The 18070-nt window shown below is 38.0% G+C and overlaps 3 protein-coding genes and 1 pseudogene across 8 annotated transcripts; all 4 read right to left on the reverse strand.

Annotated features, from left to right (window-relative positions):
* Positions 1-385: 385 nt before the first annotated feature.
* Positions 386-3695, reverse strand: LOC137723026 (cation/calcium exchanger 5). The gene is made up of 2 exons (XM_068462180.2): positions 2634-3695; positions 386-1584 (listed from the first exon to the last, which is right to left on the reverse strand). Exons 1-2 carry the CDS (start codon positions 3507-3509, stop codon positions 820-822), a joined length of 1641 nt encoding a protein of 546 aa, XP_068318281.1. The 5' UTR covers positions 3510-3695; the 3' UTR covers positions 386-819.
* Positions 3696-4233: 538 nt separating this feature from the next.
* Positions 4234-10241, reverse strand: LOC137722928 (uncharacterized). 5 transcript variants are annotated; one of them, XM_068462055.2, is made up of 12 exons: positions 10038-10241; positions 8871-9210; positions 8643-8793; positions 7810-8150; positions 7588-7699; positions 7139-7237; positions 6292-6629; positions 6092-6224; positions 5653-5975; positions 5424-5574; positions 5181-5242; positions 4234-4929 (listed from the first exon to the last, which is right to left on the reverse strand). In XM_068462055.2, the coding sequence occupies exons 2-12, from the start codon at positions 9201-9203 to the stop codon at positions 4432-4434; spliced, it is 2541 nt and encodes an 846-aa protein (XP_068318156.2). In that variant the 5' UTR covers positions 9204-9210; positions 10038-10241; the 3' UTR covers positions 4234-4431. The 5 variants fall into 5 exon arrangements, with proteins under 5 accessions (XP_068318156.2, XP_088549153.1, XP_088549154.1 ...); XM_088693027.1 differs by having other exon boundaries at positions 8607-8793; positions 10038-10176; XM_088693028.1 differs by lacking the exon at positions 10038-10241 and adding an exon at positions 9855-9930 and having other exon boundaries at positions 8607-8793.
* A 928-nt stretch (positions 10242-11169) lies between these two features.
* Positions 11170-13212, reverse strand: LOC148697636 (uncharacterized). Its single transcript, XM_088693032.1, has one exon. It carries the CDS (start codon positions 12219-12221, stop codon positions 11313-11315), a length of 909 nt encoding a protein of 302 aa, XP_088549158.1. The 5' UTR covers positions 12222-13212; the 3' UTR covers positions 11170-11312.
* On the reverse strand, positions 12543-17324 carry LOC148697637 (uncharacterized; annotated as a pseudogene). The gene is made up of 10 exons (XR_015961189.1): positions 17171-17324; positions 16013-16352; positions 15785-15935; positions 15294-15634; positions 15073-15184; positions 14624-14722; positions 13776-14113; positions 13576-13708; positions 13153-13460; positions 12543-12602 (listed from the first exon to the last, which is right to left on the reverse strand). The product of XR_015961189.1 is annotated as an uncharacterized LOC148697637 (transcript).
* Positions 17325-18070: the final 746 nt, after the last annotated feature.

An 18070-nucleotide genomic window follows, 5' to 3' on the forward strand; every position in this document is an offset into this window, starting at 1 on the left:
ATCAAGGATAAAGTGAATAGTAATTGGATTGATTTTTTAGTGTAAAAAATATGATTTTTCGTTAAAGTGAATAGTATCGGAAATTTTTTGTTAAAGTTACCTTTATTTAATTCTAATCATTTGGTCCCACATAATATGATTTGCAAGGGAATTCAAACCCGAGGACATTTTAACTTTTGTTGTAAAAATCATAGTTCACGCAAATGCTTGTTTTGATATTTTCCCCATTGATGATGGAACTGGAGATATGCTCTCTCAATCTCTCGTCATTGATTCACCACATGCCAAACGTCTATTATATTAGACGAGTGACATTAGCGTAACTATGTCTTGGCTGCAACAGAGAATTTAGCATCGAGATGGTTCATGAACGCGTATAGACAACTTTGTGCAGTTTGCAAACACAATTGGTTTGCAGTGTAAATTGCCATTGCCACATTTAGTAATGTTACAAGTGGTACAAGAGCCATAATTCCGGCACTACCCAAAGCCTTTTATGCCATAACACTTCTAGCAGTCCAAAAAAATATCATCTATCAAATGTCGAAACAAAAAACCAATTGAACCTATAAGCTGCAGATCGCTTTCATCCAGGCAGGAAAGACTCGAAAAAGGGTTGTTGATTCTTCAAAATGCAGTGTACCTTTTGATCCACGACTTCTTTCCGAAATTTTTCGATGAATGATGCTCGTATGATATACACAATCCATCCAGGTCAGAGTTAGCATGATCAAGCTCGAGATTACACGTGGTAGCTCCATATCTTCCCTGGTTTGTTGTATTTTTCCAATGGAGGATCCAATATAAATGAACTTGGAATCACCCTGTAAATTTGGCGATTACCAAACTAACTGCCATAAAAACAACATAGAGACCAACAAGACAGAATCCCCAGAACCTAGGCACCCGAAATCTGCACCATGTAATCACCAATAGAGACCCCATCAGGCTCAGAAGCAAGAAAACAAATGCAATCACTATACCCACATGGAACTGAAGCTCATATGCCTCGGGATAGACATCATATGTCTGTATAACCAAGGCAGTTCCAAGTCCAATGAGCATGTTAAACATTGGCCCAGCAAAACATCCAGCCATGGCCATTGCAGGGTGGCCAGCCTTGGCAACTGCAACATCAGCAACAAGATCCCCAACTGAATTTCCCCATGCAAGAACTGTGAGCCCAAGAAGAGCAGGCGGCAACTCTAGAAGTGTTCCGAGTGCAGCGAGGCAGTTCAGCAATTCACCAGCAGTCGTGGATATCCAAAAGACACTCATAACAAATGCTATAAGCAATACAGGCAGTTGCTCGGTTTTGGGGGGCTCTTTTTCTACTGCATAATGAAGAAGTGCGAGGGAGGAGCTTGCCAAGAGGATTACAAGCCATAGGGGCAAATGGGTGTTTGAAAGGAGAAAGACAACGGGGTGATTAAATGGCATGAATGAGTTGCAAGCATATAGCAGCGCGAGAGGGCAAAGAGCAATATTGGCTGACATGTAGAATCTGCTCCATTCGGAAGGTGAAGCTTGGGGAATTGTGAGCTTCAAAAGAAATGAGATGGGAATCTCCCATGCTCTCGAGATCTGTATAAGAAATAAAGAGAGTTAACTAGTGCAAATTTCCAAAGAAGAAAGTTAGCCGACAAAATTGTACACAGGAAAAGCGAGCTCTATCAGAAATTCAGAATATAAATTACATGCTTTTTGGGTTTTTCCCAGTTCAGGATTTAAAAGAGATTTCATAAGGAAATATGCAGCTTATGCCAAGACACAGTGAAACTCCATGCGCATGCTTCTACAATTAATATCACACGTCAAGAATTCTCTTGTCTCGCTCAAAGAATAAGCTTTTCTACTTATGTGCATTGACGTTGATATATATATATATATATATATACACACGTGATATCCAACTCTCGAAGATCTCCACTTCTCACCAATGTCATCCATTTCACATGCCCAAAATTTTAATCTCAAGGATTTTAGGCACACCTACAACTTAGCCATATTCCTCTACTAAGACAAGGAGAAGCTACATCTGACCAGGGCTGTGAGATCGGATTTATCATCGACTATATCAAAGGTTCATTAAATCCTATAGACCTCGTGATGAAGCATACCTAAAAAAAATGATTCCTAGTAAATTCAGAACTAAATTAAATGGCACGCCTATACAATCTAAATTATCATTTCGTTTCTCAATTATTATATGCTTCTACAAAGTGAATCCATAAGAAGTTCGAAACTTTCACCTACATTCAGCTACCGAAACTGTTTGTTCCAATGTGTGAAATACTCAAGAAGGAAACCATAACTAGCACATAGAAATTCAAACTGTGTAGCTAATTAACAAGCTGCATTGATTTCATTCAACACAACCTATATTCCTCCATCAAGTAAATTTTCTCAGAGCATTACATTACTAACCAATCAACAAGCGGAGTGTTTTATCTAATTCTCGAAACCTTTAACAACCATTGCCACTAATACTAGAAGTTTAACAACTATCCATCAGAGCATTGCATTGAATGAAAACCAAACATAGAAACAGATAAATTGCATACAACACACAATGTACCCAAACTTTAGCAGACCAAGCACAAAAAAGAACGCAAATTTATCCGAAAACATACCATTCCAAGAGCTCTCCCAACTCCGAAACTCCCCTTCCGATCCTCTGAACTCTCCAAAACATGTCCGATCCTGGAATCTGGTGCAACCAAACCCCTCTGAATTTCAATGTCTCCGACCGAGCCCGCCTCAACTCTGCTCTCCTTTCCTCCTCCTCCCATTCCCAAATCCATCCAAAACACCAACCCAACAAAAAATAAGTAAAACCCAACAAACCCGACCGCTTGCCACAGATAAATCTCGGCGCTCAGATACACATAGAACAAGAACAGCGCCGCCGTCAGATAAAACATCACGTCCCTCACAAACGGCGCCGGTTTGAGCGGAAAGGGCGCGGCGTAAATCGCCACAAACCCCACCACGAACGCCGACACGAAAGTGCCGGCGGACAGAATCGCGCCGAACCCCGTTCGGTACTGCCCCGTCCGGACCGCCGCGATCGAGGCAAAGACGTCAGGGGCGCCGTTTCCGAGCGCGAGGAGGGTGACGGCGGCCATGCTGGGGGTCAAATCGAGGGCAAAAACGAGCTTGGTGGTGACGAGAGAGAAGTGATCCTGGGCTGTTTTGATGAGGATGTGGAAGAGGAGGAGGAGGATGAGAGAGAGGGAGGAGAGAGAGAGAAATGGGTTTTGGCGGAAGAGGCAGAAGTGGAGGTAGAGGTAGTTGAAGAGGCCATCGGAGTGGGTTACCGCGGCGGAGGAGCAAGGTGGGGTTTTTGCTGCGGTGGCGATGAGGGACCTGTGGAGGGTTATGGGAGATGGGTAAGGGTAGTTTGGGGAATTGGGAGTTGGGGTTGTGAGGAGGAAGAAGAGGAAGAAGGAGAGGAGAGAGAGTGAGAGAATGCAGGTTTTGAAAGAGGAGGAGAGAGAGATGGCCATGCCATTTAGCAAGCAAAAAGCTCCAATCTTTCTGTCAAGTTTTTAGAGCGAGTGTGTGTTTGTCTGTGTGATTTCAGAATTCGGATCCGACTTTTGTCCATCTGCCTTGGTCTCACGCTGTTCACTGAATTGAATAGAATTATGAGCAATTTTGGGTTTGAGTTTCTACTCAAAGGAAATGATTTTCTCTGGATTTCTTCCACTAATTCAGGTCTTTAAAATTTGATCTAACGACTAAAGTTATTATAATTTTTGAAATAATCCCTATTTTAACTGTTGGATCAAATTTCAAGAGTCCAAATTTGTAAACTTGATGGAAGGGATCCGATCCCTTTCCCTACTCAAAATACTTCATGTCTGATTCATAGAATTTTATGGTTTAATTCGAACAGTTCATATGATAAAACTACATAAATATCATCTTTAAAAAATGAGTTGAGATTAAAGTCAATAGATACACAGTTCGTAAAACTTTTACCATTTCTATCCTTCTGTTCTTATACAATTTGATAACTAAACAACTTTAGTTTTTTAATTGATTTTTAACAGACATTTTTTTATAAAATAATTTATAATATAAACAATTCTAATCATAAACACAAAATTCGATAAATCAGAAACAAAGAATTTTGAGCGGGAGATGAGCCAAGTATTATCTTAGAAATACTCACTCAAAGAATAATAATTTAATGGAAAAGATTCAGAGAGGATCAAACATTAACAATTTTTGGGTGAAACAGTAACTTTCTTTCCGTTTGATACGAGTAATTTTGATCATTTGATAGGTGGCAAATGGTTTGTGGAGAGAGAGAGAGAGAGAGAGAGAGAGAGAGAGAGAGAATGCTACCAAATTGAATATACACAAGCTCATCTTTGTCTAATTTATACGACCAAAAAACACAAGGCAAGAGTTTCCTAGGATCTACTGGCGGAGTTTTCTGAATAACCATTTCTGTCGGGCTGTTACATCCATAGCCACAAACATCTTCGCCTTCCTCTCGTCTTCTAGAATCTGAGAAGCTTCCAAGAAGAGCTCATCATTCATGTCAGGTACCGTTTCAAGTGCATCAACAATGCGTTCTATCGAGCAGCAGTCTTTGTCCTCTTCATTGCCGACGAACCCGTTTACTCTATGTGGTTTCTCATCTAAGGTTTCTTGTACCTCCTCCTTGATGGTTCTTTGAACTCTCTTGCTAGCTGAGGTGGATGAAGCTGTTGGTTTTCGCTTCTTTCGCTGAATCGATGTTTCATAGTCCATGGTTCGGGATTGCAAGCCACCAAAGGTCATATAAAATCCCGTTTTCCCCATTTCCGTACTCAAATAACTTGATCTTCCATCAGCAACTCCATTGCCATTTATCATAGTCGAATCATTGTAGTCCAAGATGCTATTTCCATATGCAGGTTGATATGGGTGATCCTGAAAAAATAAAACATTGACATGAAAGATACACACGTTAATAACGTCACCAAATAGGGTAGGTCTCTCCTGAGCCCGAAGCTACTCATGAATCATTCAACACTCAAAACACTCGCACATACAAAACATGCGCATGCAATGCATCATACTGTTCCTCCATGAAATGTTGAGGAGGGTGTAATTAGTACTAGAAATTTAGAACAGGGAAACTCCTTTTGTCCTGGGCAGCAGTTAGCGAGAAAAACATGTACCTTCACATAAGCATCCCAGACATCGTCAACTTCTGCGAATATTGTCTGCTGAGTTTCATCCCCTGCAAAATGGTTGCTATTGAGAAAATTCTGACATACTCTTGCATCAAGATGAGAAACTGATTTTTCAGAAAATCTGTCACGACAACGTCCAAATTTTTACTGAATGACACAATCATCCAGGCCCAAGGTTTTCATTGAATGTAAAACCAGTTTTATTGAGAGAGAGCAGGGGCCACGTACCAACATTAACTCTCGGATCATCATCCTCGGCATCCATAGAGTGATTAGATGAACTCTCCCTTTTAAGACTGTCTTCATTTCCATATATCAAGCACAAATCATTGAAATTTGGTAGGGTTCTATTGCGGTATGATCGTGCATCAGGGCGCACCTGCACAAGTACATGTAAGCTGCTAGCCTGTTATAGACCTACAATTCTTTTCAATCAACAAATCAATCAAAGACGAACCTTGACATGAGCATCCCAAAGATCACCATCAGCAGTTATCCTCTGCTGCATTTCATCCCAAGTAAACCCACTCTGGTCAAGTAGAGTTTTCATGTCATTGAATCGTTTCCTCAAATTCACAAAACGACTTTTTAAGACATCTTTGTCATGCTGGGAACCAAACTGTGCTCTGAACTTAGAAACCATATCAGTCCAGGCTAGTTTACTGAATTTTTGGTTAACCATACTTCCGTTGCGAACTTGCTCTAATATTAGATCAATGAAATATCGGTCCATCGGAGGTGTCCAATCAGTTCTCCAGTGATAGCTATGGTTATAATTGGCTGGTTTTGAAATGAACAACAATACATGTATAAGGAAAAGGTTCATTTTTCTGATTCATCAAAATATATTAAAAGAATTCATGGTTAATGAAAGACAAAAGCAAACACAAACTGACCATCACCGTTACAGCCCATGGCTTGACCTGATTGGTTGTATCTTTCCCCCAAATTTGAGTTTCCATAAATCAAGCACAAATCGTTATAATTTGGCTTGGATTTCGTTCTATACGCTTCCGTATCAGGGCATTCCTACAGAAACTATATGTTAGCCTTTGTAGAAAATAATGATTAAGACTCAAACAGATAGGTTAGGCACCTTAATATAAGCATCCCAAACATCATCATATGCTGTGACCATTTGCTGTGTTTCGTCCCACCAAAACCCTCTCCGATCCAGAAGATCTTTTGTATCGTGGTATTGCTTCTCTAAACTTTTGTAGCGACTCCTCAAGAGATCTTTGTCGTATTGTAAACCAAATCTTTCCTTGAATAACACAAGCACATCTACCCACGCTTGGTCGTCCAAAGAGTAATCAATCTTGTTCGCTTTCTGCAGTTGCTCCAGAAGAAGGTCAATCAGATAACGATCCATTGGAGGTGTCCAATCCTTCCTTGAAAAAATGTCATTTCCATGGCTCTGAATGTCTTCTCCGTCTATCCACCAAAATGTTGCAATTAAATGCACTTGCAATAACATTTTAACAGATGATTGCAAACATGCACAAATAATTCACGGGTTGTAAACCCACTCTAGACAATTTTGAATTCAGAGTTATATGGTATAGATTTAGGAGACCTGAATATGGAAAATGATTATCAAAAATCAGAGAAACATTTATGATGGAAAATTGGAATCCTCAACCGATAAGAACTATACCAAAAAAAGAGGTCACATAGCAAGATGAATTGTCTGCATGGAAACAAGGCTCTCCAAAAATACGTCATCATGGTGGACTGATTATTTACTATTAAGGAAAGAAAGTACAGCCTAAATGGTACTGGTTAATGAAACACAAGAGGCGCCTATTATCAGATTAGCTCGAGCTGTTTAAGGACGCGTTTCTACTCGTTTTACTCCCTGCAAATATCATAACTTTAGAGTTTACTCGTCATAAGGTTCAGCACAGATTATTCTAACATTCAGTGTTGAACAAGAAATACACCTGTCATAAAATCTAGGCCTTCACTGTCAAGATCCTCAAAGGAAGCCAAATGACCATTACCAGAAAAAGAAAAGGATTGGCCCTCCCTTTCTTCTTCATCTACATGATTAATAGAACCCATTAGTAGACATAACTGTTGAATAATTCATTCATTTAACACAGCTTTCAACATGATTTTTTTTTCTGAGTAATATGTGCGAATATACACTCTTTACAATTTCAACACGTTACTTCTTAAACACAGTTTACACTCTTATGTGTGTTCCATTCGGTAAAAAGCAGAGTCAATTATTACTTTCTCCATACGAAGACAAACTGATATTGCTACTTTTTTCTTTTTCAGTTAAACAACCAGCGTTACAAGTTTTACAGAAACTAAACCATTATATAACCGAAATTCTTAATTCTCTCCAGTCCCCCACTGTAAGATTCATCTCCAGAATTTGTACCTTGATCCAAATGATTAAGGAGTCCATCGCTCATTTCACTGGCATATATCGAGTTCAAATCCTGATAGTTCAGCAAGGGTTTCTTCCTATATACACGTGCATCTGGAAGTGCCTACATCAGCAACAAGTGTAAAAAATCATACAACTGGAAGTGCCTACATCAGCAACAAGACCGTGTAACAATGTATACAACTGGATGCTATTAAATAGAAGGCACAATACCTGGATATAATTTCCCCAAACATCATCATGAGCCACAATCATTTGTCGATTTGTGTCCCAATAAAATCCTTTTCTGGCAAGTATGCTTCTAACATCAGTATAGTACTTCAACAGTTTCTTATGAAGCTGTTTCAAGAACCTTGTTTGATAGTGAGAACCAAACTTTTTTTTGAATAACGTGACCATGTCTTTCCAAGCTTGTTTTGTGAACGTATTATTCATTTTACTGCCTTTTTCAAGTTGGTCCAGCATCAGATTCAGAAAAAATTCATCCATGGCTGGTTTCCAATCTGCATTTCTTTTCACTTTACTAGCAGGGGTAGGGCTAATCACTCCAGCACCTTTAAACCATAAAAACAAAATAAATAAGCAAATAAAAAATAGTCCTGAAGAGAATTGATTGTAGGATCAAGATTCTTGTAGCTTACCCCAAATAATTGAGAAAAGGCCTTGTCGAAAATTGGAACAAGAAAAAAGATTTTTTTTTGGTACAATAAGTAAAAGAAAATTTTACTCATCACAAACAGATAATGCTTGTGAATGTGGAATACTAAGACGGAAGGGCTTTTTCCTTTAACTCAACTAAAGTTACTACTAGAGAGGATAGAGTTCCATCTATCTTCTGATTATTCATAAAGCATTTACTTTTAGGTATTTTGTATGACCCTGATTTATGATTACTCTCTGTAATAAAATGATACGACTTAAATGCCAAACATAAGTACTGACTGCACGTTACAAAACCATTACAAACTAAAACTATAATAATAAATTTCAGTGCGTATGAAAAAATGTACCAATCCTGTATGTCGTTAAAGGATTTAGAGACACACCATCAATCATCCCCTGAATTTCTTCATCAAAATCTATATCATGACTTGAAAGGCTGTATCTTCCATCTGCTTGCGTATGTGCATATATCAAACACAAATCATTGAAGGTCATCAGAGCCTTGTTTCTGTAGACCTGAACATCTGGGTGAACCTGCATGGACATTATTTTAATTAAATTTTTTCACAATTGGACAAAATTCAGAAGTACGTATAAAGTAAGCAGCGCACCTTGACATAGGCGTCCCAAGTATATTTATCTGCAATCACCATTTGCCGAGTGTTATCCCACGAAAATCCATTCTGATCAAGAAGGTTCTTTATGTCGTTGAATTGCCTCCATAGACTAGTGTAATGACTTTTCAAGGTATTCATATCATATGGAGTCCCGAAATTGCCATTAAACATCATCAACATGTCATTCCACGCTTGTTTGTTGAATGTATGGCCCAATCTATTGCCCCTATGAACCTGATCTAACATAAGATCAATAAAATAACGTTCCATTGCTGGGGTCCAACTTGTCCTTAACCGATCACCACTTATCGGGTTTTGGTTGCTCATTTCCTCCCTACAAAATGACATTTCATCATAATCATATGAAACCATCCCCCGTCCCCAACCCCTCTTCGATGAATTACACTAAGTTCAATAGTGTAGCAGTTCTGGTAGAAGTGATTTGTTTATATAAAAAATAACTTCAAAAGTCCTCTCCAAGGGAAATGATTTCCGCAACTCCCTTTTTCCCTCCCTGCACTCCTTTGAATTGTTTAAGGGGAGTGTGGAAATCATTTCTCTATCCAAAATTCGATGAAAACAACCACATCATGATATTCAAACTCAAATCAGAGATCAAAATGAAGCATTTAATGTATTGAGCTAAAGAACGAAAGATAGCATCTGAGATAAAATTGAACTTAAGAACGATTCGGTTTCTAAAGAAAGATTATTTCCAAAAACAAATTTAGGAAAAGTAAATTTAATTACACATAACTAACTGTTTTGAGCTTAGTTAGTGCACTGCATCTTATCACATTTCCCCGTGTAAATTACGTGATCAAAATGCAACAAGTGTAAAAACAACAATTACAGCAAAAATTTAACCTAATAAATTAATAATCTTGCGATTGGCAGCCTAAAATTGAAGGAAATTGGGTGGAAAAAAAAAAATCAAAACTTTAGTTCAAGTAATTAACTGGCCTCGAGTTCAATTACAGTAAATGTTTGCCTGCATTCTGTTCCAATCAGTTGGAATAACATTGCTCAAAGTCTTAATTTTTCATATTTTCCCACGTTTTCCCGGCAACCAAACAGACAGTAAGCAAATTTCAATGATTTGATTTCAGTGCGTGCATGTGTGTATGTGTATATTACATGAAAGGATTTAGGGTTTGGCACCTTTGATTACTCTGTGAGCGAAGAGAGGGAAGCACGAGAGCTCCGAAACGGAGTGAGGATTTCACGGGTCTTTCGAGCTTTAGTGCAATGGAGCATGGAGCCGTCAGTTATGATGCTCGGAGTACCATATTCGATCTGGGTGGAATTATCCTGAACCGGATTATGTTTCTGGGCTGAAACGATTGGGCTGATTTTTGTTGGTTTGGTTTGGTTGGACCGTGATTGTTGGATTCGGCCTAAAATCCAATTCAAAAGGGGGTCATGACTAAAGACATTCTGGTTTGCGTCAAATGACAATTGTATTGAAATTTCAATAGGCTCGTTTGGAAGTATTTTTAAATGACTAGAATTGTTATTGGTAAAATTGATTTTAGGTTTCAAAGGAACTTTAAGTGTTTTTTGGAAGAAACATCGTATTTAATGCTTCTTAGTTATAAGCACTTCCAAATGAGTTTTTAGATTTTTTTTTTTTTTTCAAGTATAGGGGGAGAGGAGACTATTCCATCTCAAGCTTCATTGAGGACTTATAGATGAAGTCTTAGACATTGTTTAGTTTTTACAGATTTCTCACTGAGAGAAAATATGTTTAATTTGTACGATGTGATTGTGAGTATAAATCATGAAAATTTTGGCTATTTTATCAAATTTCATTTCCATCCCAAACAGTTGGATGGATTTTTGAATGCAACGGAAATAAATATTATGTTTCTATAGCACTCATCACGTGATTAAAGTTAAACTCAAAAGTTGAGACATAATATTGTTGCAAAAAAAGAAAAAAAAAACTCATTATTCATAAGATAATAACAATTAATATTCAGAACATATACAATGTAATTCAAAACCCAATTAAATACATGATCATTATAGCATAACCAGCTACAAGCCTTCACTTGGTTACGAACCCTAAATCCATAAGAACCCTGAATGCATCTCACGAAATCATTTTAAATATTCATCAGAATTTGTAAAAATTAAGGGTTGTGATTTTCACACACCCTTAACTACTTTTCCTGAACCCATCCTTATTTTTTAATACTTAATTGGTATTCTACTATTTAATAAAAGATTAAATACAGATGAGTATATATGAAAGATTAAATAGTAGTATACCAATTAAGTATTAAAAAATATCAACAAGGGTGGAAAAAGTAGTTAAGGGATCCAAAATTAATTAATTACAAGAGTTTTTGATCGTCGTGGCAGATCCAGCTACATACATCTACTGTTAAAAGGTCAATAAAAAGAAACTTTTTAAAATTAAAGTAATTTAGGTTATCTAGTCACCTTCACCTCCGGCGGTATGTCCTCACAGTATTCGGGAACTCCATCAAAGAACCTATACAAAAGCCGATCTTTCTCTCTTTCCAGTAAATCCAGGTCGGGAATCTCCCCAGGAATTTCCCACAAAACATCAACAACCTCCGTCATCTTCTTCTTCTTCTTCGTCTCCTTTTTCTTCTTCCCCTTGGTCTTAGTCTTCTTTTTACCCGCCGTTGATGAAGTCGACGATGATTTGCTTACCTTTTCACCACAAGAAGACGAGCCAATTTCTTTCTTAATGACGATCTTCTCGCCAACAAGTTCTTCATCATTTTTCTGATCTTTTATTATCTTCCTTCTTGTTTTTGTAGTCGTTTCTTGCGTCTTACACCTCTTTGAAATAGGGTTTTTCCCCAGTACCTTCATCTCGTGAACGATCTCAACTTCTTTTCGTTTACGACCATTAGTAACTGGTGGAGTATAATCATCATCACTGGAAGATTTCATGGCATCCAGGTCCAAAAAACGAACGCCAACCACCTTCAACTTCGGTTTATTTTTTTCAGGTTCTTGTAGTGCCGGCGCTGCTGCTCCCTCTTCTTGTTCTCTTCTGGCCGAGACCGGCAGGGTTTGAGGGTGGTGGTCTGGGTTGAAGACTGTAGTCACTTTTGGTGCAGTCGTTATGTTGAGCGGCGGTGGAGGGGCAATGGGAGGGGAGAGAGCAAGTGCTACTTCTTTCGCCTTCTTTCTCGTACCTGCCCTTTTGGTGGCGGTGGTGTGGAGGAGCGATGGAGATGCATTGAGAGCGCATTGATCAATCACTACTTTTGGTTTCTCTCTCCTGCCTGCCCTTTTGGTGGTGGTGTGGAGCGGCGGTGGAGCAAGCACTACTTTTTTCGGCTTCTCTCTACTGCCTGCCATTTTGGTGGTGTGCTGAGATGCGGCGGACAAGGGACACTGGGAGCGGGGAGAGCAAGCACGACTTGACTTCTCGGCATCTCCCTCGTTTTTTGCTTTCTGGAACTCGAGTTTCTTGAACCTTCCATGAGTCCGGAGTACGAGAGAAAGAAAGTGGCTAGAGATAGAGTAGCAAGTGCAGGTAATGAGAAAAGTGGAAATGGGCAAGAAAACGACTGTACATGTATATTTATAGAGATTGTAATCTACGATGAAAGATGGAAGTCCCTCCCCAAATCCGTGGTTTAATTTAAAAAAGGGATTAAGGAGAGAGAAAATTAGTGATTAAGGGTTTCCAAATCCAACCAGGAATGGGTTGAATTCCTTGCCCACAAAGGAAACCATCTGGAAATGTTAGGGCTGTGCTAGCAGAGAGAGAGAGTAGCAAGTGCATGTAGTGAGAAAAGTGGGAATGGGCAAGAAAACAAATTTATAGAGATTGTAATCAAAGAGGAGAGAGAGAGAGAGAGAGAAAGTAGCAAGTGCATGCAGTGAGAAAAGTGGGAATGGGCAAGAAAACAAATGTATAGAGATTGTAATCTAAGTGGAGAGAGAGAGAGAGAGAGGGAGAGAGAGAGAGTAGCAAGTGCATGTAGTGAGAAAAGTGGAAATAATGTTAGGGCTTTGCTAGCAGAGAGAGAGTAGCAAGTGCACGTAATGAGAAAAGTGGAAATAGGCAAGAACCAATAGAATTTAAGAAGAGAGAGAAAGTAGCAATCGCATGTTTTGAGAAAAGTGGAAATAGGCAAGAAAACAACTCAATAGAATTTAAGAAGAGAGAGAAAGTAGCAATCGCATGTTTTGAGAAAAGTGGAAATAGGCAAGAAAACAACTCAATAGAATCTAAGAGGAGGGAGAGAGAGAGAGAGAGTGTGTGTTCGACCAAATCATTTACAATCTTCTTTTTCTTCGAAGAAATTGGGTTACTCCAAAAGCTCCCACCACAAAACGACTTCCAAAAGCTACCACCACAAAACGACTTCCCAAAAGCTACGGCCCCAAAAGGACTTTTCAAGACATCTTTGTCATGCTGGGAACCAAATTGTGCCCTGAACTTAGAAACCATATCAGTCCAGGCTAGGTTACTGAATTTTTGGTTAACCATACTTCCGTTGCGAACTTGCTCTAACATTAGATCAATGAAATATCGGTCCATTGGAGGTGTCCAATCAGTTCTCCGGTGATAGCTATAGTTATAATTGGCTGGTTTTGAAATGAACAACAATACATTTACAAGGAAAAGGTTCATTTTTTTTATTCATCAAAATTATTAAAAGAATTCTTGGTTAATGAAAGACAAAAGCAAACACAAACTGACCATCACCGTTACAGCCCATGGCTTGACCTGATTGGTTGTATCTTTACCCCAAATTTGAGTTTCCATAAATCAAGCACAAATCATTATAATTTGGCTTGGATTTCGTTCTGTACGCTTCCGTATCAGGGCATTCCTACAGAAACTATATGTTAGCCCTTGTAGAAAATAATGATTAAGACTCAAACAGATAGGTTATGCACCTTAATATAAGCATCCCAAACATCATCATATGCTGTGACCATTTGCTGTGTTTCGTCCCACCAAAACCCTCTCCGATCCAGAAGATCTCTTGTATTGTGGTATTGCTTCTCTAAACTTTTGTAGCGACTCCTCAAGAGATCTTTGTCATATTGTAAACCAAATATTTCCTTGAATAACACAAGCACATCTACCCACGCTTGGTCGTCCAAAGAGTAATCAATCTTGTTCGCTTTCTGCAGTTGCTCCAGAAGAAGGTCAATCAGATAACGATCCATTGGAGGTGTCCAATCTTTCCTTGAAAAAATGTCATGTCCATGGCTCTGAATGTCTTCTCCGTCTATCCACCAAAATGTTGCAATTAAATGACCTTGCAATTACATTTTAACAGATGATTGCAAACATGCACAAACAATTCACAGGTTGTAAACCCACTCTATACAATTTTGAATTCAGAGTTATATGGTATGGATTTAGGAGACCTGAATATGGAAAATGATCATGAAAAATCAGAGAAACATTTATGATGGAAAATTGGAATCCTCAACCGATAAGAATTATACCAAAAAAAAGACGTCACATAGCAAGATGAATTGTCTGCATGGAAACAAGGCTCTCCAAAAATACGTCATCGTGGTGGACTGATTATTTACTATTAAGGAAAGAAAGTACAGCCTAAATGGTACTGGTTAATGAAACACAAGAGGCGCCTATCATCAGACTAGCTCGAGCTGTTTAAGGATGCATTTCTACTCGTTTTACTCCCTGCAAATATCATAACTTTAGATTTTACTCGTCATAAGGTTCAGCACAGATTATTCTAACATTCAGTGTTGAACAAGAAAGGCACCTGTCATAAAATCTAGGCCTTCACTGTCAAGATCCTCGAAGGAAGCCAAATGACCATTACCAGAAAAAGAAAAGGATTGGCCCTCCCTTTCTTCTTCATCTACATGATTAATAGAACCCATTAGTAGACGTAACTGTTGAATAATTCATTCATTTAACACAGCTTTCAACATGATTTTTTTTCCTGAGTAATATGTGCGAATATACACTCTTTACAATTTCAACACGTTACTTCTTAAACACAGTTTACACTCTTATGTGTGTTCCATTCGGTAAAAATCAGAGTCAATTATTACTTTTTCCATACAAAGACAAACTGATATTGCTACTTTTTTCTTTTTCGGTTAAACAACCAGTGTTACAAGTTTTACAGAAACTAAACCATTATATAACCGAAATTCTTAATTCTCTCCAGTCCCCCACTGTAAGATTCATCTCCAGAATTTGTACCTTGATCCAAATGATTAAGGAGTCCATTGCTGATTTCACTGGCATATATCGAGTTCAAATCCTGATAGTTCAGCAAGGGCTTCCTCCTATATACACGTGCATCTGGAAGTGCCTACATCAGCAACAAGTGTAAAAAATCATACAACTGGAAGTGCCTACATCAGCAACAAGACGTGTAAAAATGTATACAACTGGATGCTATTAAATAGAAGGCACAATACCTGGATATAATTTCACCAAACATCATCATCAGCCACAATCATTTGTCGATTTGTGTCCCAATAAAATCCTTTTCTGGCAAGTAAGCTTCTAACATCAGTATAGTACTTCAACAGTTTCTTATGAAGCTGTTTCAAGAATCTTGTTTGATATTGAGAGCCAAACTTTTTTTTGAACAACGTGACCATGTCTTTCCAAGCTTGTTTTGTGAACGTATTATTCATTTTACTGCCTTTTTCAAGTTGGTCCAGCATCAGATTCAGAAAAAATTCGTCCATGGCTGGTTTCCAATCTGCATTTCTTTTCACTTTACTTGCAGGGGTAGGGCTAATCATTCCAGCACCTTTAAACCATAAAAACAAAATAAATAAGCAAATAAAAAATGGTCCCGAAGAGAATTGATTGTAGTTTCAAGATTCTTGTAGCGTACCCCAAATAACTGAGAAAAGGCCTTGTCGAAAATTGGAACAAGAAAACAGATTTAGAGACACACCATCAATCATCCCCTGAATTTCGTCATCAAAATCTATATCATGACTTGAAAGGCTGTATCTTCCATCTGCTTGCGTATGTGCATATATCAAACACAAATCATTGAAGGTCATCAGAGCTTTGTTTCTGTAGACCTGAGCATCTGGGTGAACCTGCATGGACATTATTTTAATTAAATTTTTTCACAATTGGACAAAATTCAGAAGTACATATAAAGTAAGCAGCGCACCTTGACATAGGCATCCCAAGCATATTTATCTGCAATCACCATTTGCCGTGTGTTATCCCATGAAAATCCATTCTGATCAAGAAGGTTCTTTATGTCGTTAAATTGCCTCCACAGACTAGTGTAATGACTTTTCAAGGTATTCATATCATATGGAGTCCCGAAATTGCCATTAAACATCATCAACATGTCATTCCAAGCTTGTTTGTTGAATGTATGGCCCAATCTATTGCCCCTATGAACCTGATCTAACATAAGATCAATAAAATAACGTTCCATTGCTGGGGTCCAACTTGTCCTTAACCGATCACCACTTGATGGGTTTTGGTTGCTCATTTCCTCCCTACAAAATGACATTTCATCATAACCATAAAAAACCATCCCCCCATCCCCAACCCCTCTTTGGTGAATTACACTAAGTTCAATAGTTTGGCAGATCTGGTAGAAGTAATTTGGTATATACAAAATAACTTCAAAAGTTCTATCCAAGGGAAATGATTTCCGCAACTCCCTTTTTCCCTCCCCGCACTCCTTCGAATTGTTTTAAGGGGAGTACGGAAATCATTTCTCTATCCAAAATTCGATGAAAATAACCACATCATGATATCCAAACTCAAATATGAGATCAAAATGAAGCATTTATTGCATCAAGCTAAAGAACGAAAGATAGCATCTGAGATAAAATTGAACTTAAGAACAATTCGGTTTCTAAAAGATTATTTCCAAAAACAAATTTAGGAAAAAGTAAATAAATTACACACAACTAACTGTTTTGAGCTTAGTTAGTGCACTGCATCTTATCACATTTCTCCGTGTAAATTACGTGATCAAAATGCAACAAGTGTAAAAACAACAATTACAGCAAAAAATTAACCTAATAAATTAATAATCTTCTGCTTGGCAGCCTAAAATTGAAGGAAAATGGGTGGAAAAAAAAAATCAAAACTTTAGTTCAAGTAATTAACTGGCGTCGAGTTCAATTACAGTAAATGTTTGCCTGCATTCTGTTCCAATCAGTTGGAATTACATTGCACAAAGTCTTAATTTTTCATATTTTCCCACGTTTTCCCGGCAACCAAACAGAAAGTAAGCAAATTTCAATGATTTGATTTCAGTGCTTGGGTATGTGTAGATTACATGAAAGGATTTAGCGTTTGGTACCTTTGATTACTCCGTGAGCGAAGAGAGGGAAGCACGAGAGCTCCGAAACGGAGTGAGGATTTCACGGGTCTTTCGAGCTTTACTGCAATGGAGTATGGAGCCGTCTGTTTGGATGTTCGGAGTACCATATTCCATCTGGGGTGGAATTATCCTGAACCGGATTATGTTTCTGGGCTGAAACGATTGGGCTGATTTTTGTTGGTTTGGTTTGGTTGGACCGTGATTGTTGGATTTGGCGTAAAATCCAATTCAAAAGCGGGCCATGGATAAAGACATTCTGATTCTCATCAAATAACAATTACACTGAAATTTCATTTCGATAGGCTCATTTGGAAATATTTTTGAAAAATTAAAATTGTTATTGGTAAAATTGATTTTAGGTTCCAAAAGAACTTTAAGTTTTTTTTTTTTTGAAGAAGCACCAAATATGGTGCTTCTTAGTTATTATAAAAGCACTTCGAAACGAGTTCTTGGATTTCTTTTTTCTTTTTTCTTTTTCAAGTATAGGGGGAGAGGAGACTATTCCATCTCAAGCTTGATTGAGGACTTACGGATGAAGTCTTAGACATTGTTTAGTTTTTACATATTTCCCCCAAGAGAAAATATGTTTAATTTGTACGATGTGATTGTGAGTATAAATCATGAAAAATTTGGTTATTTTATCAAATTTCATTTCCATCCCAAACAATTGGACGGATTTTTGAATGCAAAGGAAATAGATATCATGTTTCTGTAGCACTCATCACGTGATTAAAGTTAAAATCAAGAGTCGATACATAATATTGTTGCAAGAAAAGGAAGAAAAAAACTCATTATTCCTAAGATAATCACAATTAATATTCAGAACATATACAATGGAATTCAAAACCCAATCACATACATGATCATCAGTATAGCATA

Source organism: Pyrus communis, chromosome 4 (genome assembly GCF_041283825.1).
Source record: "Pyrus communis isolate YQ-2024b chromosome 4, ASM4128382v1, whole genome shotgun sequence".
Lineage (NCBI taxonomy): Eukaryota > Viridiplantae > Streptophyta > Magnoliopsida > Rosales > Rosaceae > Pyrus > Pyrus communis.

Bases quoted from the DNA above. Each gene is read 5' to 3' on its own strand.
- LOC148697636 (XM_088693032.1), bottom strand. From the start codon at position 12,221: ATGGCAGGCAGTAGAGAGAAGCCGAAAAAAGTAGTGCTTGCTCCACCG.
- LOC137723026 (XM_068462180.2), bottom strand. From the start codon at position 3,509: ATGGCCATCTCTCTCTCCTCCTCTTTCAAAACCTGCATTCTCTCACTC. The intron at 1,585-2,633 runs GTATGTTTTCGG...TTTCTTATACAG, and splicing joins TTGGGAGAGCTCTTGGAATG to ATCTCGAGAGCATGGGAGAT.
- LOC137722928 (XM_088693027.1), bottom strand. From the start codon at position 9,203: ATGAGCAACCAAAACCCGATAAGTGGTGATCGGTTAAGGACAAGTTGG. The intron at 7,700-7,809 runs GTATTGTGCCTT...TTGCTGATGTAG, and splicing joins TTTGGGGAAATTATATCCAG to GCACTTCCAGATGCACGTGT. The intron at 6,630-7,138 runs GTGTATTTCTTG...TTTGGTGGATAG, and splicing joins AGGCCTAGATTTTATGACAG to ACGGAGAAGACATTCAGAGC.